The 12,966-nt window shown below is 32.7% G+C and overlaps 1 protein-coding gene across 4 annotated transcripts; it reads left to right on the top strand.

Moving 5' to 3' along the window:
- Positions 1-5,332: 5,332 nt before the first annotated feature.
- On the top strand, positions 5,333-11,330 carry LOC114169350. 4 transcript variants are annotated; one of them, XM_028054478.1, is made up of 8 exons: positions 5,333-5,521; positions 5,610-5,668; positions 6,450-6,682; positions 6,772-6,987; positions 7,071-10,334; positions 10,518-10,702; positions 10,822-10,962; positions 11,049-11,330. In XM_028054478.1, exons 3-7 carry the CDS (start codon positions 6,476-6,478, stop codon positions 10,901-10,903), a joined length of 3,954 nt encoding a protein of 1,317 aa, XP_027910279.1. In that variant the 5' UTR covers positions 5,333-5,521; positions 5,610-5,668; positions 6,450-6,475; the 3' UTR covers positions 10,904-10,962; positions 11,049-11,330. The 4 variants fall into 4 exon arrangements, with proteins under 4 accessions (XP_027910279.1, XP_027910280.1, XP_027910278.1 ...); XM_028054479.1 differs by having other exon boundaries at positions 6,433-6,682; positions 10,518-10,699; XM_028054477.1 differs by having other exon boundaries at positions 6,433-6,682.
- The last annotated feature ends 1,636 nt before the right edge of the window (positions 11,331-12,966 follow it).

Genomic DNA, 12,966 nt, shown 5'->3' with positions numbered 1-12,966 from the left:
AAAATAAATATCGGAAAGTATGTATTCAATTGAAATTTCAAAATGTAACCAAAAAAATTATATATATATATATATATATATATATATATATATATATATATATAATTGATTATGGTCATCTATGTTTCTTCTTTAATATCAATTTAATCTTTATTTTATAAAAAACTAATGTAATTTGATTATTTTTCTTAAATCTTTTAAAATTATAAAGATTTTTCATTAATATTGATGGACTTAAATATGTTAATTATATTAACAAAATAAACAATATATATGTTAATATCTAATATTAGTTTCATACATTGCATCAAATTTTCATAAAATATAAAAAATTTTAACAACAATAATTAAGTTAAATTAGTTTTACACGAGTCGGATTAAATTGAAATTAAAAATACTAAAAGACATTATATTTTTAAATAAAAACAGAGACAAAATAATTAACTAAACCACTGATTAAATTATACAAATAAGTATTAATATTCGATCACAAATTTTTAAAAGGTTAACAGAATTCAGTAATATTGAATTAAATTTTCTTCCAATTCATAGAAACCTAATATTTAAAATTATTTTAATTTTAATTAATTGCTTTTTTAGGATCATTTTAATAGATTTTGCCTCACACGCAAATATCATGTTTTTTTTTTTAAATCTTCGATCGAGACTTTCCTAGATATTGGTATAAAATATATAGATTATATATTTAACACTTGATACTTTTCTTACAGATAGTTTTGTTATGAGCTTTCAATTAGGCAATCATGTTAATTAATTAGAAGTTTTGAGGGTAGCAGTGGAAAAACAAAAACAAAATAAAAATCAATTAACCACTAAAAATTGGAAAATAATTTATCTATTTTCTATTGTTTTATTCTTATTTTTTTCACCGACTCTTGTAAATTCAACATAGATTGGAAATTTATGAAATTATTTCGAATCTTATAGTTTTATAATACATTTAAAAAAATTTAACTAGAGATGGCAAATAAACCCGTGCCCGTGGGTATCACCCGAACCCGTCCCCGTTTTGACGGGGAATCCCCGCTTTGACTGGGTATGGGTATGGATATGGGTAATATCCGAAATTTTCAACTGGGGATGGAGATGGGGATATATATATACCCGCCCAAATACCCGTCCCCGCTTAAATTACTAAACTATTTATAGTTTATTAAATAATCTAAAAAATATATATAAATAAATAATATATTTACACATAAAATATAATATAATATAATATAATATAATATAGTATATATACATATAAATAAAATATACTTATATATATATATATATATATATATATATATATATATATATATATATATATATTTACACATATACATGTAATATAATATAATATAATATAATATACATATAATATATATACATAATAATATAATATAATATATATAATATATACGTATAAAACAAATTAATCATTTAACTAGTGAGATCTTTTATAAACAAATTTATAACATTACAAATTTATAAAAATTTAAAAGAAATATATATATATATATATATATATATATATATAAACATAAAATATCTACGCATATACATATAATATATATACATAATAATATAATATATATTATTATATTTATATTATTATATAATATAATATAATATATACTTAAAATAAATATATATATATATATATATATATATATATATATATATATATATAAACATAAGATATCCACACATATAATATATATACATAGTAATAATAATATAATATATAATATAATATAATATATATAAATAATTATATATATATATATATAAACATAAGATATCCACACATATAATATATATATACATAGTAATATAATATATAATATAATATAATATAATATATATATATATATATATATATATATATATATATAACATATTTCTCATTCTTTTTGTTTTTTGTTATATAACATATTCTAACAAGATGGACATGTTAGAATATTATTTTTATAAATTGTATGGTAATGATTTTGATCTGAAACTTAGTAGGATTCGTCAAATGTGCTATGATTTGGTTTTGGAATATCAATCAAAAAAAAATGAAACTTCTTCTTATAGAGCTACATCATTGGAGTTGGGAAAGGATGTTGATAATGATGCGAATGAATTTTTAGAGTTTATGGCAAAAAAGAAAAAATCTAGAACTACAGTTATGAAAACGGAGTTGGATTATTACTTGGAAGAAGATAATTTGCCGGTTACACAAGAATTTGATATCCTATCATGGTGAAAAACAAATGGGTTAAAGTTTCCAACCCTTCAAACAATTGCAAGGGATGTTTTAGCTATTCCAATAACAATTGTAGCTTCTGAATCTGCTTTTAGTACTGGTGGTCAGATATTAACTTCTCACCGTAGTCGACTTCATCATATTACTATAGAGGCTTTGATGTGTACAAGAAGTTGGATATGGAACTCAAACCATCTAGGTAAGTTACTCAAATTTATTAATATTTTTTGTTAGTATTTTTTGTGAATTCTCATCTAATATTCTACATTTGGTGTTTGTAGGTGTTAAAAAATTAAAAGGAAAAGATGTTCTCATGAGTGAAAATGAATCTGATGAAGAAGGTACATTATATTCTAGTAATTAAAATTTTCAATTTCAATTATTATATCATATCTAATTTTTCATTTTTTTTCTATGTGTAGGTGGATCGAATGCAAATGAAACCACTGATCATTTGTAAAATTAATAAATATTTTGGTTATTATAAAATTTTAGTAATGTGTAATTTTTTAGCTTTTATATAATTATTTGAATTTTATTTAGTTGTTATTTGATACTTTAATTTGAGATTTATACTATTATAATATTTTTCTTAATATTTGACATCATGAAAATCAAAAAGAGTATGTTATTTTAATATTGAATATTTTGATAGTATCATGATTCCGTTGGTGTGATTTTTAAATTTTTTTTATAAAAAATATTTAATTGATATATGGAACAATCAAAAAATGGGTATGAGTATGGGTATAAGAAAATACCCGTTACCCGATGGGGATGGGAATGGGTCAAAAGTTGTATACCCGTTGGGTTTGGGGATGGGGATGGAGATGAATTTTTATTATGGGGATGGGGATGGGATCATGATACCCGTACCCGCCCCGCCCCGTTGCCATCCCTAAACTTAACCATGAAAATCTTAAACAAAACTAATAATATTTCTAAAAAATCGTTTACTTTTTTTAACTTTGGCAATTCATGATAGACATGCGAAGACTAATTCTCTTTCTCATTTTCTACCTCTGTAATTTAAGTTAAATTACTTTAATTCTTCCATGCGGTTTTTATCAGAAAAATAAATACTTTTATAACTCAATTAAGACTATAATACTACTAATCTTGTCATGTCATATAAACAATCTTAAAGAGCATATAAATAATATGATATACATATACATAATGTGTATATAGCTATTCTTAGCATATATTTTTTTCAAAAAATGAAAAAAAGTTTAAAACTAATCACATCAAATATTCGTATATATTATTACGCACGTGGATGAATTTAAGAAAAATCCTAAGATTCTTCTCCGCTCGTAAATGAATAAATTAGGAGAAAAAATAAGTCATCACGTACGATTTTATACTTTTACCCATAATTGTTACAAAAGTGACTCCTAATTCATTTTTAAATATATTAATAATAATAATAGTAATATTAATGATAAATACTAATGTTAATTTAAAAATTAAAATTGTTAAAAAAAATTGTTATTATTATTATTATTATTATTATTATTATTATTATATTTTGCGGATAATTAATAATGATAATGACAATAATAACATTACTAATAATTATTATTATTAATTATTATTATTATTATTGTGATCATATTTATAATAATGATAACAATAATGTTAAAACTAATAATAATAACATTCATAATGATAATAACATTAACAATTTCATTTGATTTTATAATAATTTTAAATATAAGAATAAAATTGTAGTTTGAAATTTTTTGTTTATTAAAATATTTTGTATTTATCGCATTCATTAAATTATTCACAAATTTTATTGATATTATCTTAAAATCTTTTAATTTTCTTCGTATTCCTAATATTTTTCATTTCAATCTCTTAAAATAAGTAATTTCCTTTTCGTCTTTCTGTTCCTTTAAATTCATCTACTCATTCGTTCTCAAAATCATCCTTGAAAACAAATTATTTAAACACATTTCACCATTCGTTAAGACATTGATAAAAACATATTATAGTACAATTTTACAAGAGGCTCATGTCCATCTAAAATTCCCCTTTTACGCCTTCATTCAATTTTTTAAGTCACAATAATACTTTATATTGAACTCGCATATTAGGAAATCCTTCGACTCTCACCGCATAAATTTTATTCTTTATGACTTAAGAGTTTAACAAAATTATGATGACTTCATAATCAGGATTTTCACTAAATACATACACTAATATTTAACAAATAACAACATTCCTTTAAATTAGTCATGTTTCATGCATAGAATAAATAGTTCAACCCAATAGTTTCATTGTATCAACCCAATATCTACTTTGTTTAGCACTCACTTAACATTCCTGAGTCGATGCTCAATGATTTATCACGTTGTCCCTCAATCGAGACAAGGGGAGTTGTCGTCCCTACGGTAAGTGCCAATGTTCTGACTGGATCAAAGTTCGTCCGACAACATCGTTAGGAACAACGCGAGAGTAGAGGGAGGAACGAGTATTTAAATTGCGGTTGAGCTCAACTCTTAAACAATGTAAGACTTATTAGGTATACAAAAACATCACTCATATAACTAAGTAATCAAACATACAAAGTTACTCGACTCGATTAACAATATTATACTATTTAAGTCAAAATACACATATAACACAATTAGGAATTAACATTCTTATATGATGTAGGTCAACTCTTGACCCTAATACTCTTCTCAAATATCAAATATGTATCAGTTAAAGTTTACGACTAAAAGTATATATAATCCTTAAATTTTTATTATATAAGATAGAAACCTAATAAAAAGACATCAATAAAGAAAAAAAATGCTACTAAATAGTTTTTTATTTTGTGATTTCAAACATTGAAAAATGGAACAAAAATAGGATATTTAATGTATCATATATTTTCTAACTTTTAATTTAATTACTTAATTCAATAAAAATATTTTAATAAATAATTTAAGAAAAATACCAAAAAATTTATCCAATTATCCTATGAACATTAGATCAAGATTTGATAAAATTAATTATTTTTGACTGTCTCACTTAACAAAACCTAAATATAAAGAAGAAAAAAAAGAAACAAAAGAAAGAGCATAGGAGAACTGAAAAGAGGCAACGCCGTCGTTAGGGGTGGAACTGGTGCTAGCATACCCTTAATCGCATCATCCTCCACTAATAAATACAAAGCGCATACGCATTATACTTTCTTTCTTCCGTTCGCACCGCTCGCGCTCACGCAATCTTTGTCCCTGTGCTCTACCTACCCGACCCTTCCTTTTTCAAGTGACTCCTTCTTCCGTTTTCACTTTCATCTATCAAATAGCACGATCTCCTATAACTGTTTTTGTGCATTTTTTGGTTTCCGCGACAGGTTTCAGCTCCGTGGGGTTTTCATTTCCGAATCCAATCGACTTGCTAGAAATAATTCGGGTACGGAATATTTACCCAACGAAGGCTTCTAGGTTTTATTTATTTAATTGAATTCTTAGTTTAGAGCAGAATCTTGATGACCTTCCCCCTTGCGCTGGATTATGTATTATCTGCTTCCCAATCTCGTTTGCGTTCTTAATAATTTGCTAGATTCAACGCATACTGGATTAGTTTCGCTGTTTTTGTCAATATGCTAATGCATTGTACCGATTCCCTTTGCTTATCCTTTTACGTGTTTATCTGAATGTCTAACCATGTTTTTTCTTCATCTGTGATGTTTAACAGTGATAATAACGCCTTTTTTTTTGTTTTAACACACTCTCGCCCCCATTTCCTTCTGTGCATTGTTTGAAAAACTTGAAGAGTGTGGTGGAAGCTAAGAAGCATTTCTGAACAGTAGCAGTGTTGTGTAGTAATCTGCCACTTATCCGTGTTGAACATTGCGTGAACGGACACTTGGAATGTTTTTAGCTGTAATTTTATCGTTGTTTACTATATCTTTTTGAACTTTTATAGCCTACAGATTTGACGATTATAATAGACTCATACATTTTGCCATTTCGTGACACGAATTATAGTTTCATGATTTATAAGTTATATTTTATATTATTTTTAACTAGCTTTATAAACGTTGTATTTTAAGTGTGTCTAGTCCTCCTGTTTAACGTCATATCTCCATTTTTATGTCATATTGCATCCTTGCCTTGTGTTGTATCCATACTTCTTAAGTTGGAAGTATTAAAACACTGTATAACTATGTTTAGGTTTTATGCGGGCCTAGAGCTGAAGCCGTGAATATAGGTTAGCATGGGATTTGATAATGAGTGCATAGTGAACATTCAATCTCTTGCTGGAGAGTACTTCTGTCCTGTGTGTCGGCTGCTTGTATTTCCAAATGAAGCTTTGCAGTCACAATGTACTCATTTATACTGCAAGCCATGTTTGACATACGTTGTGAGCACTACAAAGGCTTGCCCATATGATGGTTACTTGGTCACTGAGGCAGATTCCAAGGTTCTTTTCCTATTCATTCCAAAGTGCTCAAGTTCAATAAATTTCTTCCTGTGCAAATATGAATGTGTATTTGTTTGCCTTAATTGCAGCCTCTGACAGAGTCAAATAAGACACTTGCTGAAACTATTGGAAAAATCACGGTTCACTGCCTTTACCATAGAAGTGGATGCACATGGCAGGGAAGTTTGTCTGAATGCACATCCCATTGTTCTGGATGTGCTTTTGGCAATTCCCCCGTAGTTTGCAATAGGTGTGGGATCCAAATAGTGCATCGCCAAGTACAAGAACATGCACAAAATTGCCCTGTATGTTCCATTTATTTACACTACAATAATTATTTCCGCTGTTTATTTCTGGCAGTATGGTGCTTATATTTGTTGATTGGCAGGGTGTGCAAGGTCAGGCACAACAGGTGACCACTACCCAGGATCCTTCAACTACTAGTGTCGTTGCTTCTACTGATCAGAACCAGAATGCTGCTCCTGTTGCAGCAACTGCTGCACAAGCTGCTGTTTCAACTACCATTCCTGGGCAGGTTTCTAATCAGCAACCCAATCTTACGCCCCAAACACAAGCTTTAGTTCAAACTACTGGGCAGCCAACGGCGGAGCAGTGGTATCAGCAGCAACAGTATCAACAATACTACCAACAATACCCTGGACAAGATCCATACCAACAGCAGTATCAACATTACTATCCCTATCAACAGTCCATGGTTCCACAGTACCAGCAGGCCTATAGTCAACCCCAACCTCAGTCTCAATCACAGCCCCAGGCCCAGCTTCAACCTCAGCCCCAGCCACAGGCCCAACACCAATCACAGCAGCCTCAACTCCAACAACAACCTCAGGCTCAATCTCAACCACTTTCACATATTCAGGCTCCGGTTGTCCCACCATCTCAGAATCAGATGCAAGTTCAACAACAACCCCAGCAACTTCAACCTGCTGTGCAGCCTCATGGACAGACGAGTCATGCACCTGGTCATTCCCTCCCTCAATCTCAGACTCAGCCCTATCCATATCCACAAGTTCAGCCTCATTCCGTCCAACCTCCACCTCAACCTCAACAGCCTATGCAAATTCCTCCATATCAGCAGCCTCTTCCTCAAATGCAGCATTCACAACCTCAAATTCAGCAACCAGTTCAGAAGTATCCTGTTCCTCAATCTCAAGCTCACGCACAACTGCAACCTAATGCTCCAGTTCAACATCCCTCTCAGCTCCCAATGCCTCCTCACCATCCTGTGACACCTAATGTCCAGCCTCAAGTGCAAAATGCAGCAACACCTTCAGTGACAGGACATCACTCTTATCCACAACCTCCGCCTCACCCAAATATGCAACCAGGAGTTCCTCAACATCCTATGCACGGGCATCCTCAAAGTGGGCACCAACCCCATGCTCAACACCCTGTCCAGATGCAAAATCAGTTTCCTCCACAAATTCCAACCATGCGTCCTAATCAATCTCATGCTATGTTTCCTAACCAGCAATCATCTGTTCAGGGACAAACTACCCCTCCTTTGCAACAACAGCCTGTGTATTCCCACAATCAACAACCTGGACAAATCAACCAACGTCCTACTCTGCAACCGGTTCAACAGATACCTCAACAGCAACCATTTGCACAGCACCAAATGCCTATGCCATCACATTTACGGCCACCGGGTCCAGCACATTCATTTCCCAAACAGGTGTATTCACAGCCACAGGGTAATATTGCACCATCAAATAGCATTCAGCAGAATCAATCTCAAAATACTGGAGGAAGGCCTTTAGTGCCTAACCATGCAGGACATCTACAGCCATTTGCTCAATCTGCCAATACTATTCCAGTTAGACATGGGCAAAATGGTGCTGGCTACTTGCTTGAAAATCAGAAATTGTTGGCTGGTACCAATAATCAAGTACAGTTGCCTTCTGAATTGCAGTCTAGGGCACCAGAAACAATTGAAAGACATGGTGATGTTGTCGAACAAACTGACTCTGCTGCTGCTAAACTGGGTAAAAATTTTAAAGATTTGGACACAGTGTCTGGATCAACAAATGAGTTGAAATCTGAAAAATTCGAAGCAAGTTTGAAACCAGTAGAGGTTGGGAACATGCAAAACAATGAAGATCCACACTCTATTAAGACTTCAGTCCCAAATGCCAATGCAGTGGAAAATGGTGATTCTGTGAATAAGAATCTTGGGATGGGGGCAGCTGCTGAAAGCAATTGGAAGCCTTCAGTTAGTACTAAATCTGGTGGTGCAATGCACGGGGTTCAAAATGACAGTAATGAGCATTCTGTCCAAGGCAATGAGTTTCAAGAAGGACATCCACTGAAGACAGAGACAAAACTAGCTGAGTCAGAAACTGATAAATTACAGAATGATGACAATTCTGCACCATCTAACTCTCAGAGCAACGGGGGGTTTGCTCAGCTGTCTCACTCGACCACTTTCACGGATCAAAGTAAGCATCAACAACAAATGACTAATTATGGGCCTTCTGTCCAGCAGAGATCTTCTGCAATATTAGGTTCACAATTGCCACATCCGACAATTCCAAACCAGTCACTCTCTTCATTGCACTCTTCAGCCCTTGTCAGGAATCATGGATCTGCCCATGATCCTCATACGGGACAGCCCTTAGCAGAGAGTTTTCCACCAACCATGTTTAAGCAACCACAAGATTCTGACATCACCCCTGGAAGGAGCTTTCAACCTCAGTCTCTTGGACCCCCGCAACCATTTAACCAAGTCCATGAGCCTCCTTTCCGCGCTGGAACTTCCAATTTGTCACGTCTTGGAGGGCCTCAATTTGGTGCACCACTTCCTGGAGATATGCATGGTCGAATGGCAGGCAACATACCACCACATGGTCCTGAAGGGTTTGGTTTGCATGATGATAGGTTCAAACCTTTCCTTGTTTCAAGTCAACAAAATATTGATAGAAGAGAGTATGATGACGATCTTAAGAAATTCTCTAGGTTGCCTTTGGATGCTGAGTCAATTTCTAAATTTGGAAATTACTCACTAAGTGCACATGAGTCTGGAAAGAGATCAGTTGGTATTCATGATGATGTCATTAAGAAATCAGGTTCTACGCTTCATCCTGGTTATCTTGGACCAGGTCCTGGATATGGGAGACATCATATGGATGGTATAACTCCTAGAAGTCCTGTTGGTGAATATGCTGAGATGTCTTCCCGGAGATTGGGGGCACACTCTGGTAGTCTTATTGGTAAGTCAGGTATAGATGATTTTGATGGCAGAGTTTCTCGTCATTTTGGTGGTGAGTTCCGTGATAGTCGGTTTCCTCATTTGCCTAGCCATTTGCATAGAGATGAATTTGATGGTTTTGGTAATTTCCGAATGGGTGAACATCCAAGAAGTGGTGATTTTATTGGTCAAGATGAGTTTGCTGGCCATTTTCGAAGGGGTGAACCTTTGGGTCCTCATAATTTTCCTAGACATTTGCAGCTTGGGGAGCCTGTTGGTTTTGGTGCCCATCCTGGTCATATGAGAGCAGTTGAACATGGCAGTTTTCGTAGTTTTGAATCTTTTGCTAAAGGCAACCGGCCAGGTCATCCCCAACTTGGTGAGCCTGGGTTCAGGAGCAGCTTTTCTCTTCCTGGATTTCCTAATGATGCTGGATTTTTAACAGTTAAGTTTTAATTACTTATATTCATTTTTTGTATTTATAATTATTATCATGCAACTGTTAAAAAATGAAAGTTGAGTAGGTAGAATGGAAAGTTTTGGGGGCAGTTGGCTTCAATATTCTATAAATTGTTTATTTTTTAATATTTTTGTTTTATTTATGTTACTGTTGTCTTCTCTTTTCAGGGAGATATCAGGTCGTTTGATAATTTGAGGAGAAGGAAGACTTCCAGCATGGGGTGGTGCCGGATATGTAAAGTTGACTGTGAAACAGTAGAAGGTCTGGACTTGCATTCACAAACAAAGGAGCACCAGAAGATGGCTATGGATATGGTTAAGACAATCAAGCAAAATGCGAAGAAACAGAAGTTGTAGGCTATTCTTTGGTTTGTTATTAATTCTGTTATGTATATCTGAAAAAAAAATTAACTTCCATATGGAAGATAAACCCTCTATTACTTTATGATGCAAGTTTCTTTTGTTTTTGTAGAATACCCAGTGAACAACCCACAGTTGATGACGGAAACAAGACACACAATACTGGTTTTGAGGGTCGTGGAAATAAGCATTGAGTAGTCGCAGTTTTGCTGTGATTTGATATTCTACCATGCATCAAAAAGATGTTACTATGGTATTGTTGCATCTAGCAATGTTTATCATTTAATTTAATGTCCTTTCCTATTTTAAAGGTTATTCATTATACTCATGTTATTTCAGGTTGTGCTGCCTTCATGGTTATGGGAATGATTTACAGAACTGGAGTACTGTGGCAGTTAAGTTTGTTGGCTTTTGAATTTGAAATCGATAATTACATAACTGGAATAGCTCTCAACCTTGGTGCTTTGTTAGCATTTTCTATCATTTCTTGTTGTTTATGTTTACATGTTATTGATAATTACAATTTCTCCGGATTGCAATCTTTTGACCATAGTTACTAATCCTAGATAGTGACTGACCCCGAAGTCGCTATAGTAGGATGTGTGCTATTTTATTTTTCTATACAGATATATAATCCATCTCTACTATATACATATTTAAATATATAATGCTAAAAAAATTTCAAAATTTTCTCTATTCATACTTTTCAATAAAAAGTAGGATGTCCTACGCAAAACATATGGTAAAAAATTACAAAAATGAAGGAAACAGTAACAGACTGAAAATGGTCTGAGAAGAGAGATGGCTGCAATGTTGCAGTTGCCAGAAAATGGCCGGAGAGGTGGTCATTGTCACCAGTCAAGGTCGGTACAAGAGAAGAGAACGGTGAGGGCTGTGTGTTTGGCTCCTTGCGGACATTGTTTCTGCTGAAAATTTAGATGGGAGGGGGAATGTGGTTTTTCAAATTGCCTGTGATTGAGCCTTGACTGCCATAACCTTGAAAATATCTTGTAAGAGATGCTCTATAGCTGCCAACTGCTACCATAGCTCTACAGCACTATAGCACACTAACAGTAGCCGTTTTGGGACTCATCATAGAAACCTCCTATTGATTTCTGTGGATTAGTGGTAGTTGAATATCCTGGGCCAGTTTGGTCTTTCTGTTTTTTATGTCTTGATTAACACTCAAATTTCCGTTAAACAAGCTTTTAAGCATATCTTAAGGAAGCTAATTGTTTGCTTTGTAGCTTAAAAAGGGATCAGAGTATCAAACTAACCCTTACCATTTATACTTTATGGAATTTATATTTTAATTATTTTTAATATTATATTTTAGAAGCCAAATTACATTTAGTTTTTATATTTAGAAAAATAGAAAAAGATCCTTGGCTACAAAACTATATTTTCTCCATACACAACCCTAGTGCCATAAGTATTACATATTGGTTCTGGTGTCCAAATGCCTTGAATCTTGGCCATCACTTGAAATGTTCAGGAGTTGTGCTGCTTTTGTGATTCCGATTCTTACTATTGAGCCAAAAAACTTGGTTGCAACTTACCTGGCCTGTTTGGGCATGGCATGAAATGAAAGATTGCTCAGGCCCTCCTATTTCCGCAGTTAGAAAAAATAGAAATAATGTAAACATGAAATAGCTCTTCTAAATCATTCCAGTGAAATCAGCATTAGTTACTCCCGTACCTATATAATTTAAGCTTGAAACGTATCAACATCCTTAGCCGTAGATCTTGATTAAGTCATTTTTTTTTGAGGAAAGAATCCAATGAGTTCATTGGGAAAATGGTCAAAAGGTTATGGAGAGAGATTAAATTTAGTGAGAATGATAAGAACGCTGTCTTTAGAAAAGAAAGAATAGAAATATGTAAATTAAAATAGAAAATAACTGATAAAGAAATAAGCTGTAGCAAAAAGAGATAGTGCATCATAAAAACTTGGAAAATTAATTTTGAAAATATATTCATTACCTTGCTGCCGCTATTTGGGTTGCCACATCCTTTTCTGATTGCTGAACTGAATGTACTTGTGACCTTTTGCTAAACTCCATCTCAAAATTTAACATTTTGTATAAAAAAATTAAGTAATTAATCACGTTAACTTTGAGGATCTGATGACTTTCAGCTTTCACTTCCTTGACCTTGATTGGGTTCTTGATTTCTTATATCAAAGGTATGTAATGTATAGCATATCTTTTATCTTTTATTCTTTAATTCCAACATAATTGTAAATTTTCACTGGGGT

The sequence above is a fragment of the Vigna unguiculata genome, chromosome 11 (assembly GCF_004118075.2).
Source record: "Vigna unguiculata cultivar IT97K-499-35 chromosome 11, ASM411807v1, whole genome shotgun sequence".
In the NCBI taxonomy this organism is placed as follows: Eukaryota; Viridiplantae; Streptophyta; class Magnoliopsida; order Fabales; family Fabaceae; genus Vigna; species Vigna unguiculata.
This window is presented reverse-complemented; position numbering and strand designations above follow the sequence as displayed.